The 20,343-nt window shown below is 33.0% G+C and overlaps 5 protein-coding genes across 5 annotated transcripts; 4 read left to right on the top strand and 1 right to left on the bottom strand.

Annotated features, from left to right (window-relative positions):
- The first annotated feature begins 165 nt into the window (after positions 1-165).
- Positions 166-8,879, top strand: LOC111418275 (WD repeat domain 79). The gene is made up of 5 exons (XM_023050781.2): positions 166-686; positions 741-1,018; positions 8,040-8,212; positions 8,306-8,470; positions 8,523-8,879. Exons 1-5 carry the CDS (start codon positions 334-336, stop codon positions 8,736-8,738), a joined length of 1,185 nt encoding a protein of 394 aa, XP_022906549.1. The 5' UTR covers positions 166-333; the 3' UTR covers positions 8,739-8,879.
- Positions 8,880-12,083: 3,204 nt separating this feature from the next.
- On the top strand, positions 12,084-13,893 carry LOC111418279 (ubiquitin specific protease 30). Its single transcript, XM_023050787.2, has 4 exons — positions 12,084-12,446; positions 12,499-13,340; positions 13,393-13,577; positions 13,629-13,893. Exons 1-4 carry the CDS (start codon positions 12,191-12,193, stop codon positions 13,738-13,740), a joined length of 1,395 nt encoding a protein of 464 aa, XP_022906555.1. The 5' UTR covers positions 12,084-12,190; the 3' UTR covers positions 13,741-13,893.
- On the bottom strand, positions 13,579-14,975 carry LOC111418280 (methylthioribulose-1-phosphate dehydratase). Its single transcript, XM_023050788.2, has one exon. It carries the CDS (start codon positions 14,696-14,698, stop codon positions 14,042-14,044), a length of 657 nt encoding a protein of 218 aa, XP_022906556.2. The 5' UTR covers positions 14,699-14,975; the 3' UTR covers positions 13,579-14,041.
- Positions 14,877-18,524, top strand: LOC111418278 (tRNA endonuclease ANKZF1-like). Its single transcript, XM_023050785.2, has 6 exons — positions 14,877-14,970; positions 15,893-16,186; positions 16,314-16,717; positions 17,124-18,056; positions 18,105-18,272; positions 18,323-18,524. The coding sequence occupies exons 2-6, from the start codon at positions 15,895-15,897 to the stop codon at positions 18,503-18,505; spliced, it is 1,980 nt and encodes a 659-aa protein (XP_022906553.2). The 5' UTR covers positions 14,877-14,970; positions 15,893-15,894; the 3' UTR covers positions 18,506-18,524.
- On the top strand, positions 15,039-15,821 carry LOC111418281 (ADP-ribosylation factor-like protein 6-interacting protein 6). The gene is made up of 3 exons (XM_023050789.2): positions 15,039-15,198; positions 15,269-15,500; positions 15,557-15,821. The coding sequence occupies exons 1-3, from the start codon at positions 15,039-15,041 to the stop codon at positions 15,657-15,659; spliced, it is 495 nt and encodes a 164-aa protein (XP_022906557.2). The 3' UTR covers positions 15,660-15,821.
- Positions 18,525-20,343: the final 1,819 nt, after the last annotated feature.

The raw sequence follows: 20,343 nt of genomic DNA, 5'->3' as shown, positions 1-20,343 counted from the left end.
TCAATGAAGGATCTGATTATAAAAAAAATTGAAACTAAGCTCAAAGTCACTCAAAGTTAGTTAAACATAAATACATAAAAATAATAATTCTAATAAAATTATAATTAATTAATAAATAATGTAGTTTTATTTTTCTTTTGATTTTGGTTGGTAATAAAAATACTTATCGAAACCAACTTCACATCTATTGCTACGTTAGCCGTTAACCGTCAAAAATCACACAAAAAAAATCGCAATTTAACCACTCCTAATTATTCAAAATCAATTTAAAACTGATTAAATCGCCGGAATTAGGTAAGAAATTAAAAAGGGGTAAGTGTAAAACGCAAACTGATGGCGGCCGAGATGAATGCAGCTGTCGTTCAAAGCACATACGTCGCGTATCCTTCGTATAATTTCGAATCGTCCAGCATCGAATTAGCGCGATCGCAATGGCCCAATTACGACGACCAATACTATTTGAGGGGTTGCAAATGGTCCCCAGATGGAACTTGCTTATTAACGGTCGTTCGAGGTGCTGGTATGCACGTTATGGAGCTCCCCACAGATCTTTATAGCGGGGATACTTTACTTACTAGTCGTCCGATACAACCTTTGGTACCTGCAGTTAGCGTCCCAGAAAGTGGATTAATTTACGATTATTGTTGGTACCCAGGAATGAATAGTGGAAACCCTGCCACATGCTGGTAAAATGTTTTTATAAGATTTTATTAATAAATTTTTAAAATTTTTTTGTATAGTTGGTTATCTAGTGGTCATGAGGGTCCGATTCATTTGTGGGACGCGTTTAGTGGAGAGCTAAGGTGTAGCTATAGGGGTTTCAATAATGTGGATCAGCTGGAGGCAGCGATTAGCGTAACGTTCTCAGCAGACGGTCAAAATATATTTTGTGGTTACAAGAAGAATGTTAAAATTTTTAGTACAGCACGTCCTGGTAGGGATTACGTCGAGTACAGCACCAATCATCCAGCTTCGTGCATTATCGTCAGTCAAGCACAACCTGGAGTTGTTGCAATAGGTAAAAAATCTTCACTGGTGTGAAGTTATCCATAAATCCTAGTCATAAACTTAAAAAAACATTAATAATTCTGTAACCAATACGATTTGGGTAACCAAATTTCACACAGAGGTCACTCTTACCCTCAAGAACAGCTAACCACCCCCATTTGGGGCTTTGTCGCTGCGTAGGCAATATCATGCTTTTTACAGGCGTCGTCTAATTTATTCACTCCCTGATCTCCACGAACTAATCTCTTTACCAATTTGGTTCCCGGATCGCAATAATTATAACCTGGCAAATGTAGTTCTATCAGAAGCTTATTGATTAATGTATTCACAATACCTCTTATTTCTAAATTCGCTGCTTAAGTACAGGTGTAACATATCATTTACATAACTTATTCTATTCTTAACCCTTTGTGTCCCAAGAAGTCAAACATTTTAAAACTTTGTGACAGAATCAGACAGAATTAAAACACTATCAAAATACACTCAGTAAAGGCCTTTGGAATAAAATTTTAGCAAAATATGCAATCTCCCTATTTTCGCATAGTCTAAATGTCAAAAAAGATGCTAATTCAAAAATTCCTGGAAACCGTGTTTATTGAAATTAAGAAATAAAACTTATTTTAAATTCAAGCTTGAAGCTTTCTGTTTAAATCGATGTATAACAATCGATGGGTTGAATTAAAAAAATATTGAGAAAACGAGTATTGAGTTAAAACTAACATTTTCGTATAACCTAAAAGTGTCAAAAAAGATGCTAATTTAAAAATTCCTGGAAGCCGGATTTATTGAAATTGAAGAATGAGACTTATTCTAAATTAAAGCTCAAAGCTTTCTCTTGAAAATAATGTATAATAATTGTTGGGTTGGATTGGAAAAAAATAGAGAAAAAAAATTTTCAAACAAAACATACATTTTCGAATAACTTAAAAATGTTAAAAAGATGCTAATTTAAAAATTCCTGTAAGCCGTATTTATTGAAATTAAGGAATGAAACTTATTTTAAATTAAAGCTCAAAGCTTTCTCTTGAAAATGATGTATAATAATTGTTGGGTTGGATTGGAAAAATATAGAGAAAAAAAATTTTTAAACAAAACTTACATTTTCGAATAACCTAAAAATGTTAAAAAGATGCTAATTTAAAAATTCCTGTAAGCCGTATTTATTGAAATTAAGGAATGAAACTTATTTTAAATTAAAGCTCAAAGCTTTCTCTTTAAAATGATGTATAATAATTGTTGGGTTGGATTGGAAAAATATTAAGAAAAAAAATGTTGAAACAACACTTACATTTAAAAGAGTCAAAAAAGATGCTAATTTAAAAATTCTTAGAAACCATGTTTATTGAAATTAAGGAATGAGACTTATTTTAAATTTAAGCTCAATGTTTTCTTTTTAAAATGATCTGTAATAATCACACCTAATAACCATTTATCAAAGAAATACCTTCTTAAACAACAAAATTCAACAACACCACTTTTCACTAAACTTCTAACCTCACATCTGGATGAATAAGTTTAAAGTGTACCCAAAAATCCTACAGTGCGGTTTGCGATGTTTTTTATACAGATTATTTCTTGTATACACTTGTATAGTAGAAAGTACAGACAGCTCTAAATGCGCCGAATAGATAACTACAGTTTAAAATGAGTGTTTAAAATTACCGGTACTTTAAAGTACCGTCGGGACACAAAGGGTTAAATCTAAGACGATCTGAATACATTTCCTCCCAATTACACTTTCGTGATTGTCTATACGCATAAGTCCATGCATATATTCTATGCATCTCATTTTTACTCTCATCAATCCGCACCTTACCCATGTCTTTATTGATTGTGAAATAATTTAAACAAATCTATCCAACAAGATTTTATCGAAATTGTACAACATCACTTCCTTACTTATACATATTTGTTCAGAACACGATTCATTGAGCATCGTTAACATATTACGTTTCACATCTCCATCCATTGCAGCTAACGCGTTTATAACACTATCATAATATGCTTTGTAATTCACAGTTCTCAATAATTTCAGTCGAGTTGCTACTAAATCTGCTACGTTCCAAAGCTCATGCAACGATTTATATGCAATATATACATATTCTCCACCCCTCTCCAACTTTAAAATCTTGCGTTTTCCATCCAATCGCACGATATACTGACACCACACAACACTATCTGCGACGGAGACTGATTAGCAAAACTGTTTGTGATTGGTGACTTATACATAATAATGTTGTGCCAATCGTTTTCCGTTAATGTTAAACATTGACCTTTTCCCATTAACCTTACCACTGGTTCAAAATGTAAGTCGGCACTTAATCCTATTGCCACACATTTCGTGCGGCTCTTATTTAGTGCATACACTGTTTCCGAAAATAGAGGACCTCTACTTGCTCTTACTGTACTGTCCGACATGTTGGTTAAGCTCTCCATGTTATCTATTCTCGAAACTACTTCATTATTACCGTTAACACTTTGCGTCATAATAAAAGGGCTTAAGTCTGCAAACGAATCTTTTCCATCAGCGACCGCTTGCATATTGTTACCACACTCTATAACTGTATTAAACTTTTCTTGTTTTAACACCTCTTCAGATGCCACGGGTGTCAACGAGGGTTTTATCAGCTTCGGACTTATGCTCGCTTTTTTGGACACCTCTTTGACACACTCTTCGGTGCTTTTGTATATTGTTGTCTGGAACCCACTAAGTATATATAACATTAATACTTCTGCTGTAAGACAAGTGTTTATGGACTTACTTGTTCTGTGTTGTTATGTCACCACTACGTCGGATGATTGCAATGAAACTAATCTTTTATGAACCTCACTTGCTATTTATGCACATCATTTTAGGTGGGGACGTCACGGTCCCAATTAAGGTTGACTTTAAGTTCTCCGTTGAGGTCAAAGTAAAGGTCATTGTTCAGGTCAAGGTTACTGATCAATGTCATGGTCACTCAACGTGATCTTGACCTGAGGTGAGCTCAAAGTAAATCCAACCCGGTCATGCTCCACTCCGCCGGGAGCACCCAAGAAGAGCCATCACTCGACTTGATGTTTAGGTCAAGGTTACTGGTCAACGACCCCCTTTGCAATAGCCGATTCTGGAACCTCCTCCCAGAACCTCAGGACAAGGTCATGGTCACTCAGGTCAAGGTTACTGGTCAACGACCCCCTTTGCAATAGCCGATTCTGGAACTTCCTCCCAGAACCTCAGGACAAGGTCATGGTCACTCAACGTGACCTTGGCCTTGACCTGAAGTTCTGAGAGGAGGTTCTGGAATCGGCTTTTATCTATTACTAACCTTTAACGGCTTCAGAGAAAAAATTTTGTTATTAAATTGTACAGGGTGTCCAAATTTCGATGGGTTTGCAGGTTATCTCCATTATTATGAAAGATATAAAATTGCGGCTTTCGCGAACCTGAGCTACTTTTTTGTGAAACTTACAATGGCGCAAACCAAATTTTCATAGCCCTCTTCGTTTTTGATATACAGGGAGTGTTTGAAATTTACGCCTCCTGTATCTCGGCTATCCGGAAATTTAGTAAATAAGTAAAAACGGGTTCTAATAGATTTTTTCACGTGGAATCCAATGGTGCACGTAGAATTTTTCTAGTCATCACGGTTTTTGAGTTATAAACACAACTCAAATACTGAATACTCAACTTTCAAAATACTTAACTCTTTATAACTCAAAAACCGTGATGACTAGAAAAATTCTAGGTGCATCATGTTGATAATAAGAGCAAGAAAAAATAAGAAACGTCGCGCTGCATTCAATTTACCTCAGAATTACCAAACTTCACGGCCTTGTGCAGCCGTTACCAGATGGAAATTTAATAAATGGCTTACATATTCGGAAAGAGCTGACCTTGGACTATCTTATTCCGAGTTTTCGTCCGCCAATATCTATCAGCGTCTGTAAGAAAAACGCACCTGAAAAAGCCCCTACCGATGAAAACACGCAAATATTTCTTGCACTAATAGGTTTGTTCGAGCAGCGGCAAAACCAATCTGCAAATTGGGAGACGCATGCGCAGTATGGTAACGGTGTTCGAGCAGTAAATAAATCCCGAATTCTGACTTTTTCGACTACCAGTCGTGTGTTCGATCAGAATTTAGGGTTAGTTGGGTACTGGTTGGGTATAGTTTTTACAATTTGCTGACTTTCGAAAAATTGTTGACGGATTGTGTACTGTCATGCGCAGTGGATACTTTGCGAGTTTGTTGGTAATAAACGTAGCACGTCGAGAGGGCGACACAATCGATTTATATTTGTAAACACAATATCCGCTTTATTAATCTGTAATTGTTGTTAACACGTTCTTAAGTACCTAGTATAAATCAGAGTATAAATAATCATGTCACTAAAGGCACATCAAGTGAAGATGTGCCTTTAGTAAATTTTGAGACAAGTGATGTTGACCTAGAAGGTGAATTACTTGATACACCAGTACGAATAAGGCCAAAAAATGAAGAGTACTTCGAAATAACAGTACAACAGTATAGCGACTCAGAATTTATGGAACATTTTCGTTTGAGTAGAGTAGTTGCTGAAGATCTAGCAAATCGATTTAAAGCCAACCAGTATTATAATTATCAAGCCGGAGGAAATGGAAAATTAATAGAAAAACAACATATATTAATATTTCTGTGGTTTGCTGGTCATCAGACGGCTTCTTTCCGAGATGTAGCTGATAGATTTAATATTAGTATAAGTTCCCTACAAACTGTAATCCAGCGAACAGTGTATTTTATAAGCAACCTATCAGACGAAGTAATACAATGGCTATATACAATGTTTAATACAATGTTTTCATATTTTTACTGTTCGAGCAGTGACAAATAACGTACTAGTTCGCAATTAATCACAAACTAATACCTAATTCTCTGCTCGAACAAACCTAATAACTTTCCTATTTGACAGGGAGAAAACTCTACAACTATATTCAGCTTATGGGAAATTTCCTGCTCTTTCCAACGATGTGTGACTTCGCTTACGCATTTGCATACGGGTTTTTTAAATTGATAAACTAAATAACTTAAAATGCAAAGGTTGGTAAAGTTGGCCGGACGAAAACTCGAAATAAGATAGTCCAGGGTCAGCTCTTTCCGAATATGTAAACAATTTGTTGAATTTCCATCTGGCAACGGCTGCACAAGGCCGTGAGGTTTGATAATTTTGAGGTAATTTGAATGCAGCGGGACGTTTCTTATTTTTTCTTGCTCTTCTTATCAACATATCGGCGGACGAAAACTATCTTTCTAGATAACGAAGATATGGGCCCTAGAAGTAGGTGGAAATATAGAGGAAAAAGTTTGTTGCTATCGTCTCGCCGGTAAGACATTTTGTAGTTTTATGGGCTTTTAGTCCAAAATATGTCCATATTTTTTGTATTATAAGTGCATTCCAGGAAAATAGTTGCCGACTTATTCGTGGTTGTTTTTGAGCGTCATACACATTTTTTAGACTTTGCGAGAAAGGTGAGGAGTAAACTTATAAGTGTGCTTAAACTATTCTATTGGGGACGGAGATCACTAGTTGATATATTTTGCTGTAGTTCGCGCTTTATGGATATTTTATCGGTTCTTTTTAGAATCAATCTGCTTCGATATTTTCGTTAATATTTTTGTGTATATAATATATTGTGTATAAGTGTTGGTACATATTAATATTTTGCCAAGGCAACGACGTCATCATTTAGGAGCGCGGTCGAAGTTAATAAAGAAATAGTGATATTCAGAAACTTATTTTTGATGTTAATAAATGTACAGGGAATTCCTTTTTAACTTCTTTTCGGTAAAAAGGTAACTTAAGCAGGTACGTAGCTTACGAGTTAGTGCATTGTAAGTAAGCTTTGACCAATCATAGCCATGGATATTACTGTAACACAGGTAAGAACTTAATAATATATAAAAGTTCCTCAGCTATTGCAGAGATCAGTTGTTCTGGTTATCTCTTGTTAAAACCAGTGAAGATGCCGCATCCCAACTGAAGTCCCAATATTCTCACCTCTTCCGCTTCCTTCTTTTCTTAAATCCTAAAGGAATACAAATTTGCACAATTCCTCCCTGCAAAAACTTCGAGTTTGTGAACGTAAGATATTATATACACACTGCATCTAAAACTTCTTCTATAAATTTACTTATCGATGATTTGGGTACTCTAAATAAATATTCTAAACTTTTAAAAGAGTCTCCAGTAGCTAAATATTGAAGTGTTATTTGCAGTTTCAATTTGGCTTCTCTCATATTAGTGGATTTTCTTTGAATTTTGGGGCTAACGAGTTCCAATTAATAATTAAAATGGTGTTCCGACATTCTAAGCAAATTTTTAAAATCTTCAGGGTACTTGGAGATGTCTTTCATTAAACTAGCATGACTTCTTTGTAGAATCCATTTCCTTGTCTTGTTTCTTTCTTTTGCTTGCCAAATTTTGTGAAATCCTGTCTGCTATCACACCACACAAAACTTGACATGCTTCTGCCACCAAGCACTGCATATTCGCGACTGAAGCAAATACCTACTTGTTCATTCACAACCCATGTCAACGCGGCTTTATAATTTCTATGTCATATGCTATAAATAAATACTCTCCATGCCTTTATAGGAAATCAATCATTACATTCGACGGTTTTGTGCTGAAAAGCAAATCAATTGTACCGACATTAAAGCAATTGTTAACAGAAACATGATGGAAGGGTAATTCTTTTCTTATGTATTTAATACAAATTTCTACACAGCGATGGCATTCACTTAAATGAACAAGGGTTGGAAGCGGTCTAGAACGCGGTAGCAAGTAATTATAATAATATTCTCAATCCATTACACAATTTAATTATAAGTAAAACAGACCATTAATGTAATAAATTTCTTTCTCTATCAAAAATCCACCGCGCCGCGTTGTATACCTATAGTGTTTAATAACAATTATTCGTATTGATTACGGAATTATTAATGTTTTAAGTTTATGACTGGGAAAATGTTAGTATTTAATATAAAATAATAATGGAAATGAATTTTTAGGTACATGGAAAAATACGATAGAGTTGGTGTCACAATCCGATGGAACGTTTCGTCACCTTTGTAAATTATCAGGTCATAAAGGGGGTATAACAACGCTAGCCTTTTCGATGGATGGGACTCGGTTGTACAGCGGAGCACGAAAGGACAAGGAAGTTATCTGCTGGGATCTACGAGTAAGAACAATAAAAATCTACAAACAATTACAAAGGAAAAGCTCCTTCAATTTCCATTGGCCGTGAAAACCGCTTACGTAACTGTTTTTCCAGGTACCAGGTCGACCGTTATTCTGTCTCTCAAGGGAATCAAACACCAACCAGAAGATTACAATCGATGTTTCGCAATGTGGAAATTGGTTGGTGAGCGGAGGCACTGACGGAAAAGTTCAAGTTTGGAACGTTCAAGAATCTACATCACCAACTACCCACATACAAGTAAAATAAATCAAAAATTAAAGTTTAATTTAATTGATTAATTTTTTTTTAGTTACCTCTTCATAACGATTGTTGTAACGGAGTCAGTTTACATCCGTACAGACCGATTTTGGCCACGTCTTCCGGACAACATCACGCTCAAGATCCTTTACACCATACGAGAACGGCCCAAAACTACGAAAACGCCCTTTGTATGTGGTGGGTGGGAAAACAACAAGAAGATCCCGATTTAATCACTGCTATTATTAAAGCTGCGACTAATTCGTAGTTTTTTTATTATTAATTTTTTTAATCGAATTAATTTTAAATCAATAATCAGATTTCTTGTTTCAAGCATTTACTTTTTTGTAAATAATTTAATTGTGGTTAAAAATTAATTTCAATAAATGATACATTTGTAGTAAAACGATTTAAGGTATAATTCAAGAATCATCATGTCCCTTCAAAATCGACAATTGGTTTTTAATCGACGGGAAATTAATCAATCAAGTAAGCCGTTACAAATAAAAAAAAAAGTGTTAAAAAACAAGTTTCGTAAGACACGTTTGAATTGCACTAATTCAAATTGAAAAACGAGTGTTTTTATCCTTTTTTTTTCTCAAAAATTAAATTAATTTTGACAATGTAGGGAAATAGGTATGTATCAGTTGGTAATACCGTAACACTTGAAAATAGAAATTTGAATTGACAATTAGAAACTGTCAAAACACAAAATGTATTCACCTGACAAAAATGTTTCATGTACAGGATGGTTCAAATTCGATGTCCGAATAGACTAACTCGAAAACTATAAGAGTTAGAAGAAAAGTAGCTGACATGTCATGATCTCGTTTTTCGAGAAACTGCTAATGCCGAAAACCTCATAGCGCTATCGTCTTTTGTTTTTCCGCTAGAGGCCTAAATTGAAAATGTCGTAAAACCCGCAAATGTAATTAGCTTGGTTATTATTATAGATGGAGTATTATAACTAAGACATTATAAGGACACTTTTTTACAGAGAATTTGATGACGTAGTCAAAAAAATTTTGACGGTTTTAGATTTTGAGATATTATAACAATTTTCGTTTTTTTAAATGGAAACAACCACTGATTATTCGCTTAATAAATTCGCTATTTTTTTCTGATTACAAAAATATAGGGTTTGACAGGTCTATTTCTTATTGTTTTAGAATAAAACTAAAAATAAACTTTTTTTTTAATGTCGTCGAAGAAATTAAATTTACAGTTTCCTGTAAATTACGGTTCTATAACTAAAAATTAAAAAAACATATTTCTGATATTTGAAACAAATACATTTGTTGAACTGTTTAATTTATATATGTTTTACACAAAAGTTGGAATAGATTGTATTATTTCACATTTTTTATTACGATTTAATATTATTTTTAAATTACTTAATAAATTACCGATAGATGGCGCTCATGTTCTTTTTTTTAATTCAAATAAACATAGCAACATTTGTTTGTATTCAAAAATTTTCTGAAGTGTCACTTTAAAAATCCTGTTTTTAAGAACAATTACGAAAATTTTGAAAAGTTTCACATGTTAGAATGTTACATATTAAAAAATGATTTGTTTTTAAATACTAGAAGTTATCTTTGTATTTAATTGTTGACTTTTTAGATTTTACCTACCGCCCCGTAACTTACAGGAAACTGTAAATTTAATTTCCTCGACGACACTAGATGGAAATTTTATAAAAAAAGTTTATTTTTAGCTTTATTCTAAAACAATAAGAAATAGACCTGTCGAACCCTATATTTTTGTAATCGGAAAAAAATAACTAATTTAATAAGCGAATAATCAGTGGTTGTTTCCATTTAAAAAAACGAAAACTCTCATGATATCTCAAAATCTAAAACCGAAAAATTTTTTTTGACTATGTCATGAAATTCTCTGTAAAAAAGTGTCCATATAATGTCGTAGTTATAATACTCCACCTATAATAATAACCAAGATAATTGCACTTATTGGTTTTATGATATTTTCAATTTTAGCCTCTAGCGGAAAAACAAAAGACGATAGCGCTATGAGGTTTTCGGCATTAGCAGTTTCTCGAAAAACGAGATCATGACATGTAAGCTACTTTTTTTCTAACTCTTATAGTTTCCGAGAGAGCCTATTCGGACATCGAATTTGAACCACCCTGTACACCTCCCAAAATAAGAGAAATTGCTCAGAGTTCAATGTCCTCATCATTTTGGACCTTGTATTCGATGCTAAGAACGTGTTTAAACATCCATAGACAAACATTGTCACATTGACAACTAGAAAAATTAATGACCCAATGTCACCAACTTGAACTGGTTCCATAAAATGTTACTAAAATCTCATTACAGCATCGGATGCTGTAAGGAGTCTCATTACAGCACCCGTTTGAGTACTGTTATAGCTTTCATTACCGTCGCGAATTACAAAAAAGTGTAAAACAGCGAAAAATCACTTTAAAGTTTCGACGTGACGTCATCAACCGTGCTAACCATATACATGTGTGTCAAATGTCTGGAATATAGACAATAACTTCGCCATTTGTGGTTTTAAAGAAAAATGTTTCAAATACAACTTTCTTTATTAATTGTGACGCATTTTTTGGCGATGTTTGCTTGTTTGTATTGTTTTTTTTGTTTCGTTGCTATGGCAACCAACATTGTTATTTTATATGAGATGCATATTTTTTTTTGCATACTTTGATAGAGGATAAATATTATGATGAGGATATCAAATCATATGGTTGTATAAGAAAAAATGCATTTATGCAATTTACAATCAAAGTAGACGCCGAAATAACGAGGTTGACAGCTTTAAATGTCAAAAAAATGACAGTTTCAACAACTATGAATAAATAATAATGTATGGGTACGGTGACATACATTTAATGTAGTTTCCTCATTGGTAGCTGTCCACTTTTTGGAAGGTTTTTAGCACTTCCGGTGTTAAAGAATTTTTTTAATACTTTGGATATTGTGGATTATGTTATCTGTATATCCCGGTAAATATTATTGATCAGTGTAAAAACTTCACTTTGAGTGCGTTTTTTATCACCATACCCATACGTTATTAATATTTGAATTCTTTGTTGTTCGCTTTAATTGCGCCATATTTGTTTAAACTGTCAATTTTTTGATATTTAAACTTGTCAACGGCGTTATTTCGGCGCCTATTTTGATTGTGATTTTCAGAAAACACTTTTTTCTTATACAATCATATGATTTGATATGTTCATTACGTAGAAGGATTTATGCTCTATCAAGATATGCAAACAAAAACATATGCATCCCATTGTTTCTAGTTTTCGGTCTAGTGTTAGTTCTAGTATTAATACAGAGTCTATTGATACACAGTTTATCCAACGATAGGTACCTAAGAGAAAACCCTAAGAAAAACAAGGGTGTTTCATCCGAAAATATACGTTATGTGACTATAAATAAACAATTTGTAGGTTAGGTGTTGACCTGATTAATAAGAAAATGCATGGTTAACATCGAATTTTGATTTTGAATTCTTGAATTTCTCCAAATTTAATAAAGATACACATAAAAATGATTTTATTTTCCCTATCTTTATTTTTTTATTAATTTGGTGACCATTTTGTTATTACCAACCTAAATAAAATCGATACGTCAAAAGTGACAAGATTGACAATGACAGTTTGAAATTAAACATTCCAAAATATTTAGTAATGCGGCATTTAAATCGAATTTTTACGAATTTAACGTGTCGATGGAATCAGAGAGGTTATTAGTGGCGGCCGGATTAACGGCCGCAGCCGTTGTCGGCGCTTTCGTTTTTTGGGGCCCCTCAACAAGCGCCGGCGGTCGAGGGAGGTTAGCCGGGCTCGTTAATTTAGGAAAAACGTGTTTTTTAAACGCTATTTTACACGCTTTGGCCGCTTGCCCTCAATTTGTGGTGTTTTTAGAGAAGGATACTTCGATTAAAGACACGAGTTTGAGGTCAACTTTGGCTACGGTTTTATCAGGTGGGATTTTTTTATTAAATTGATTTCCTTTAATAATTTTATTTTAAAATAGTTGTAAATGGTACGAATAGATCAATACAAGATACTTACGCCCCAGCTGCAGTTATAAGTGCTTTGAAACGATTGGGTTGGGTAATCCCGGCTGGAGAACAAGATGCCCACGAACTTTTAAACGTTATTTTGACAACGCTTGAAGAAGAGATGCAAAAATCGACTCGGAATACCGGTTGTCTTTCGGATGCGTTAGGTTTAAATTTGGTAAATAACACGTTCGATGATCAATCTCAAGATGAACGCCACGATAATGATATTGATTTTGATCCAACGGGAAGTGTGATGTCGTTAAACGATTTGTCAAGGCCTTTAAGTCTTAGTTTTGGGTCCGCGCGGCGATATCGCTGGATTTCGAGATCGTGTCGATCTCTTTTAGTGACGGCTCCGCCTCCGCAACCCGTTACACACCCATTTACGGGGACTTTAACGAGTCAATTGCGATGTACGCAGTGTGGGTATAAATCGAGCGTTCGCTATGACAAATTTGAAAGTTTGTCTTTGGCGCTACCGTCGGGGATGGGCGATTTAGGTTACGGAAGGCACAAATTGCATCAATTGTTGACGAATTTTGTTACACCCGAGATTGTACCTGATGTTTTATGTGATGGTTGTAATAAAGATCGTGATCCGAACGATGCGTCCCCTCCAATTTTTTCGAAACAAATTAAAATCTTGAATTTTGGGAAGTTACCGATTTGTTTGTGTATTCATATATCGAGGAATACTTGGTCGCCAAATGGAATGTCGAAGAGGCAGGATTATGTACAATTCCCAATGAGGTTGTCTTTGGCGAGTTACACGTTTTTGCAAGCTCAATATCAAAGAAAACTAACCGGGACGGTAATAATTGTATTAAAAAGTTGAGCTAACCTAAAAAAATTTTTGGTTTTAGTTTTTTATGAGCACAAGTGAAGGGGGGAGTCCGTTATCGAATAGCATGCCAACATCGTGGAATGCGGGTTCTTTGAGTGATAACGCTTGGAGAAATGTTTATCAATTGGCGGCTGTTGTGGTTCATACAGGAAATGCACATTCAGGACATTTTATAACTTATCGAAGGGGGCATCAAAACACTAAGTAATTTTTTATTTAATTATTATTTTTTTTTCCTTAAAAAAATTTTTTTAGGTGGTATTATACGTCAGATGTTGAAATCCGTGAAGTATCAATGGATGAAGTACTACAATGCACCGCTTATATGCTCTTTTACGAAAAAACCTCGCACTTGGGCACCTTTTAGTCTAGATAACATGAAAAATTCCAAGAAACCAAAGCTTCTTGTTACGGGATATCTATTTTTCTTCATTAATTTCATTTCTTTTTTGTTGTTTTGTGTACATAATTCATCATGTAATACTTGTTAAGGTTACTTTTTAGTAAAATTTAAAAATTATTTTTGCTTTGAAATTTTTGAGGTTATAATCCCATTAGTGTATGTATGTTGTTGTCATGACGACAGTCACAAAATTTAACCTCAAAACGTCGAACTTCAACATAACCTCAAAAATTTGACGTTTTGATTTATTTAGATGTTTGAAATTTTAAGGCTTTGCATTCGGATCTAATCCGTGCAATTTCATCTGGACCACAACATCAAATAGGTAATCGTAGCACTCGCACATAGTTTTAGCTTGTTGCCAGGAATCGCCCCAAACGTAAACTCCGTGCCTTCGAACTAAAACAGCACAAGTTCCTGGGTATTCTTGAATCACTTCAGCCATTCGATCCCTTAAATCTTCTTCAAAAGGAGTATTTTCTATAATTGGTACCACCAGTTGTTCGTCGTAGCGAATATTGCGCCCCAATTTTTGATCTTTTATCCCTTTAATCATCTCTAAATGGGTACATGTGAACGTTTTACCCGGATATAATAAAGTTACCATAACCGCAGCTTTTGAATGGGTGTGAATAACTGCCCCTGCGTGTCTTTGAGTGTAAGCGCACATAAATAATGGGGTGCATTGGCTTTTTTTTAACTTCTTCTCCGGGGGTGGTAACTCTAAATCGACCCCATCAATGGTTTGTACGAATAAATCGTCAGGTTTTATCCGTTCTTTTTGCACCCCTGAAGGTGCGATATATATTTTATCATCATATTTGATACTAATTCCACCCCCGGTTCCTGTTACCCAACCCAAATCGTAGAATTGCCTGCACAATTCCGGAATTAAATTCCTTGGGTGTTCAGAGTTTGACATTATTTTATAACTAAACAGTTATTTCTTCAAATTAGGACTTATACTTACTATTTCAGATAAGAAAACCAATGATAATCTCTTTTTATGTGATAATTAAAAATATTCCATTCAAAACATAACCTATTTTGTATTTTAAAAATTAATTCACAGATGGCGTTAAATTGAGATAAAAAAATTGATTATATAAAAAGCTGCAAGATGTCGCTGTATCACTCTATTTTAGAAACGTCAATTGAGCTGTCAACATCGGAAGAGGTTAGTTTTTGGCAAAGGTAAGATTTCGTTAAAAAGCTTCAAAATTATTAGTGACAATTTAAAATTAAAAAAAACGGGCGAAATAATGTCGAAAAATTCGTTAAATGTCGTGACTCCGCGTAGAAACATGCACGCAACCAGTGAATTTCCTCAAAAAAGGTTTTTTTTAAGCGAACGGAAGCTCGCTGTGTTCGGATTAATTGTATCCGTAATAATTGTGGGTGCTAAAGTTTGTCATTTGCACCGTAAGTATTGAAATAATTTTAATAAAATTTTTCGTAATCAAATATAATATTGCGCAACATTTGTTTTTAGGGGACCACTTAAAGGAGTTTTTTTACACAACCGAATTGAAAACGGAAAATGTGACTGAAAATGGTGAAGCTATGATACGATATTTTTGGAGGGAAAGTATTAAATACAGCTCGATTTGGTTGCCGATACTTTGCGGGTTACTTACTACATATTTCACTGGGATTATTGTATTTTTGGATTCTGATGTTCCGGGTGTACAACCTCCAAGTCCTTTTTCACCATCCAAATACAGGTTGGGGTCTGAAAATTAATTAATTAATTAAATCATTAAAAAAATGTATTTTTTAGAAAAGCTTCTGGACATACTTTTCATTCAAACTACGCATTTGCGCTTTTAATTGGGATCACCGTTACTTGTTATATGTATTGGAGACAATTTAATTGGATATAAAATATTATCCACATTTTACGTTACTTAAAAAAATTTTTGATAGTTTTATTTATTTATAACAATTTTTTAATTGTTATTTAACAGTTTTTGTAGATATAGTTATTTTTTTATAAATCGGAATGTATTTATATTAATAAAAACATAGAGTCTATTAAAAAGTGATTTTTTGCTTTCGATTAAATTAGCCTGAAAGTTGTAATAACATAATGGAATAATAAAAATGATCTTTTCAGATATGGAGTCCTATAAAGTCTTCTCAGACACCTTCCATGATCTTATAAAAGATGGTGTGAACACAATTCAACTTGAAAAAGAGGACGAAATCGCTTTAGAACAGGAATTGGAAACAAAAAAGCTGCAAAATTCTTCGAATCAAACTGTTTTATCATGTTCTTACTGCAAGATAACATTTTTAGATTCAACGCAACAGCGGGAACATTACAAATTAGATTGGCACCGATACAATTTGAAATTAAATTTGCTTTCGAAAGCTCCGATAACTGAGGAGGAATTTTTAGATCGGACAGGTGATAAATGTCAAATTTTTGAGGTTATAATTCGTATGTCGTTGTCATGGCGACATTCGCAAGATTATAACCTCAAAACGTCGAATTTCAACATAACCTCAAAAATTTGACATTTTGATTTATTTAGATGATGTTTCGAGTATTTCTGGTTCTGATAGCGAAGAAGAGCAATCGTTAGATACTTTAGCTGGTGCGCAAGGCAAAATTTTCCTAAAAACATCGACCGGAAAAGTGTTGGGGATGTATAAATGCCTACTGGGTAATAAAAAAGAAGATATCAATAATGATTCCGCTCTACATTCTCTTTTGGAATATCATGTAAACCCCCAATGGGCTCTATTTATGTTGGGAGGTGGTCATTTTGCAGGGGCTATATTTAAAAATGAAGAACCTTTTTTGCATAAAACTTTTCATTGTTACACGGTTCGTGCGGGGCAAGGTGGGACTCAAAGTGCTCGGGATAATCAAGGATCCCACCCGAAAAGTGCTGGAGCTTCGTTAAGGAGATATAATGAATCAGCTCTAAATCAAGTAAAAAAATACTATATTATTATATGAGCATATAATGTGGGCTATTATTCCCTACAACTAACCTGAGTGAATAATGGCTCATTATATGTGAGTAGAATACTTTGTCCACGACTACTGTTGAAATTGATTCCATAAATTTATTTAAAAAATAAATTTTTGAATAAAGTTAAACGTCAATGTGACACAAATTCAACGTTACCAACTGTAACTAACTTCACAACAATTAAATGTCAATTTTATGAAATGTCATGTTTTTTTTTACGAAAATTAATTAATTTATACTTAAATCATACGAAAAAAGGAATTTGTTTACGTTTTTTAATATCAAACCTTTAGAAAGTCCTAAAAAATTAAATTAAATTGACGTTTTTTGAAATTATAAATAATAAATTTGGAATTTTTTTAGCATGTTAAAGATATCTTAGAAAATTGGAAGCCGGAAATTGATAAATCAAGTTTAATAATTTGCCGAGCGGCTGGTCCTTATAACAAATCAATTTTATTCGGTGGAAAAACTCCTTTATTAGAAAGAAACGACCCAAGAATAAGAAACGTGCCATTTTCAACAAGAAGAGCAACATTTACTGAAGTTAAAAGAGTTTTCGGTCTTCTTTCAACAATTTCTCTATTCGATTCCGTTGATATTGCAACTCAAATTTTAACATCTCCTGGTTCACCAGAAAAATCAAAAAGGAATAGAAGTCGCACAAGAAATAATAACGTAAATAGAGCGAAATCTAGAGAAACCGTTGAAAGAGATCTTCCGGCACAAATTAGCGATGTCACCGTTGAAGAAAATAAGGTTAAAAATGCTTTGGTTAAATCTAAAAGAAATTCCCCAAACAAAATTGAATTAATTTCGAATGAAAGTGGCGAAGAACTTGAAGTTGAAGAATTAATCGTTAATTTTGGAGAGGAATTAAAAACTTTCGATGATAGTTTAACACCAGAAGAAAGAAAGAAAAAATCCAATCGTATTAAACAAAAAGCGAAGAAACAAAAAGAAAAAAAATTAGCTGTAAAACGAAGAGAAGAAATCTTCGAATCATGTAAAAACGGCGATTTAGATCTTTTAAAACGATTATTAACAGAGGAAATTGAAGAAAATCCGATTAAAAAGTTAGATGATTTTTGTACCGACTCCGGAGATGGTTTACTTCATTTAGCGGCGAAATACTTGCATGAAGAAATTATTATTTATTTATTAGAAAATAATTGTAATTTATGCTCGAAAAACGATAAACAAGAGACTCCATATACCTGCACTAAAGATAAAAATGTTAGGGAATTTTTTAAAAAATATGCAGCTCAAAATCCGGATAAATTTAATTACAACAAGGTAAAAATAACGTTTTTGATTAATTAATTTAATTAATCTGATTTATAGGCTAATATCCCAACGAATACTTTAACACCGGAACAAATCGCGGAGAAAAAGCGAGTACAAAGAAAATCAAAAAAGGACAAGGAAAAAGAGAAGAGGAAAGAACAATTTATTCAAAAGCAAGAGCAAGATGAGAAAAATCGATTTTTGAAGTTAAGTGATCGAGAAAAGGTAAGTTTCATTAAATACTTTTATTAGCAAACAATTTAACATTTTTTTAGAGAGCTTTAGCAGCCGAAAGAAGGATTATAAATCAATCGGGGATTGTTATCACAAGATGTTTTCTATGCGCTTCGGATATGTCGGGAAAAGTACCTTTTGAGTATATGGGAAATCGATTTTGTACAATAGATTGTTTAAAAGCACATCGGATGCAACATCCCGTTGTGTTAAGTACCCAATAAATTATTAATTAAGTTTTGATTATGAAAGTTGTTTACTCGTAGAAGATAAAAATAGTTTTGTACCTGAACCATCTCTTCCTTTCATATCGAAGTATAATAAAAAGTAATTAAAATTACATTAAAGTATAAAAGAAGTTAAATTTTTGAGGTTATGTTAAATGGGTTAAATGTCAAATATGTTTATATAGAAATAACAAAGAGTTTTGATCCAATCGATATTAAAACGTTTTTAAGCCTTTAATATATATAAATATTGTTATTAAAATGGTATTTCTAATCAATATAATTTAGAAATTGTTAATGTTAAAAGTAAAGTTAAAATTTGCGATAATAGATGGCGGTAAGGAATTTTAAAGTTAATTTTTTCTTCATTAAACTTAATTCTTTTAATAAATTAACAATGAAAAATATCTATAATACAAAAAAAATTGTTATTAAAATGATATTGCTAATTAATAAAAATAATGTAAATTGGAAATTGTTACTGGTGTTATGTTTAGTATAAAGTTAGTGTTTGTGTCAATAGATGGCAATAAGTACAAATTATTTTTTTTTCGTTAAATTGTATTTTTTTAACGAATTAATCATCGAAAATGCCAATTTAATTAATAATTTATACAAAAGATACACACTTTTATACAAATTCGTAAATAAAATATTTGATTAAAATTAAATTTTTAATACGAAAAGAAAATTATTTAGGTTGGTATTGCAAGAAGAAATAAATCAAAAAAGAAAAAATTCAAACAGACGAAATGAATATGAACGCGATAAAAACATTAAATATTCAAATTTGTAGTGGGAAAATAACAAATATTAACCGTTGATGTTAAATATCAAATTTGATACAATAACCATAAAAAATGACAGTTCTAAACGTCCAATTTATAGTTCGTTTTTTTTCTATAATACTTGTCAATGTAAATTATTTAGGGTTTCTGTTGGTATTATCTAGGACCCTTATAAAATTTATGTTGTTTTCATGATTTTTAGTAACATTGTCAGTAACTAATTAGCAGAGCCCGGACAGTTTAGGAAAGTTATCCTAAAACGGCTCCCACTCCAGTCTCAAAAATTCAATCGAAGCGTGCGAAGCTGTCGGATACGTCATACCTTATGTCACGAAATAAATTATTAATTATAAATTTAATAAAACCAAAAATGATTAATTCAGTGCGTATTTTTATATTATTTTTATTAATTCATTAATTAATGTTGCACAGCAAGTTCTTCGCTAAGGTACGCTCATCGCTCTTCGAAATTCAATTTAGAAGAATAACTTAGTGATCAAAAGATGTCAAAAGCGACAACAACGTACTTATGTCGTTGTCATGGAATTCGTTTCGTGTGGAGGGGCGCACTTTTCCTAAACTGTCCGGGCTCTGCTAATTAGTTGAGGTTAAAATACTAATAAATTTTTAGATAAATACGATTTTGACGAAGTACGGGGTGGTTCAAATTCGATGTCCGAATAGGCTATCTCGGAAACTATAAGAACTAGAAAAAAAGTAGCTTACATGTCTTGATCTCTTTTTTTAAATAAGTTCCAATGTCGAAAACCTCAAAACGCTATCGTCTTTTGTTTTTCCCCTAGAGGCCAAAATTGAAAATATCGTAAAACCAGCAAATGAAATTATCTTGGTTATTATTATAGCTGGAGTATTATAACTAAGACATTATATGGACACTTTTTTACAGAGAATTTGATGACGTAGTCAAAAAAATTTTTTCGGTTTTAGATTTTGAGATATTATCACAACGATTGTTTTTTTAAATGGAAATAACCACTGGTTATTGGCTTATTAAATTCGTTATTTTTTTCTGATTATAAAAATATA

The sequence above is a fragment of the Onthophagus taurus genome, chromosome 5, assembly GCF_036711975.1.
Source record: "Onthophagus taurus isolate NC chromosome 5, IU_Otau_3.0, whole genome shotgun sequence".
Lineage (NCBI taxonomy): Eukaryota > Metazoa > Arthropoda > Insecta > Coleoptera > Scarabaeidae > Onthophagus > Onthophagus taurus.
The sequence above is the reverse complement of the archived record's forward strand: the minus strand, read 5'-3'. Positions and strand labels throughout refer to the sequence as shown.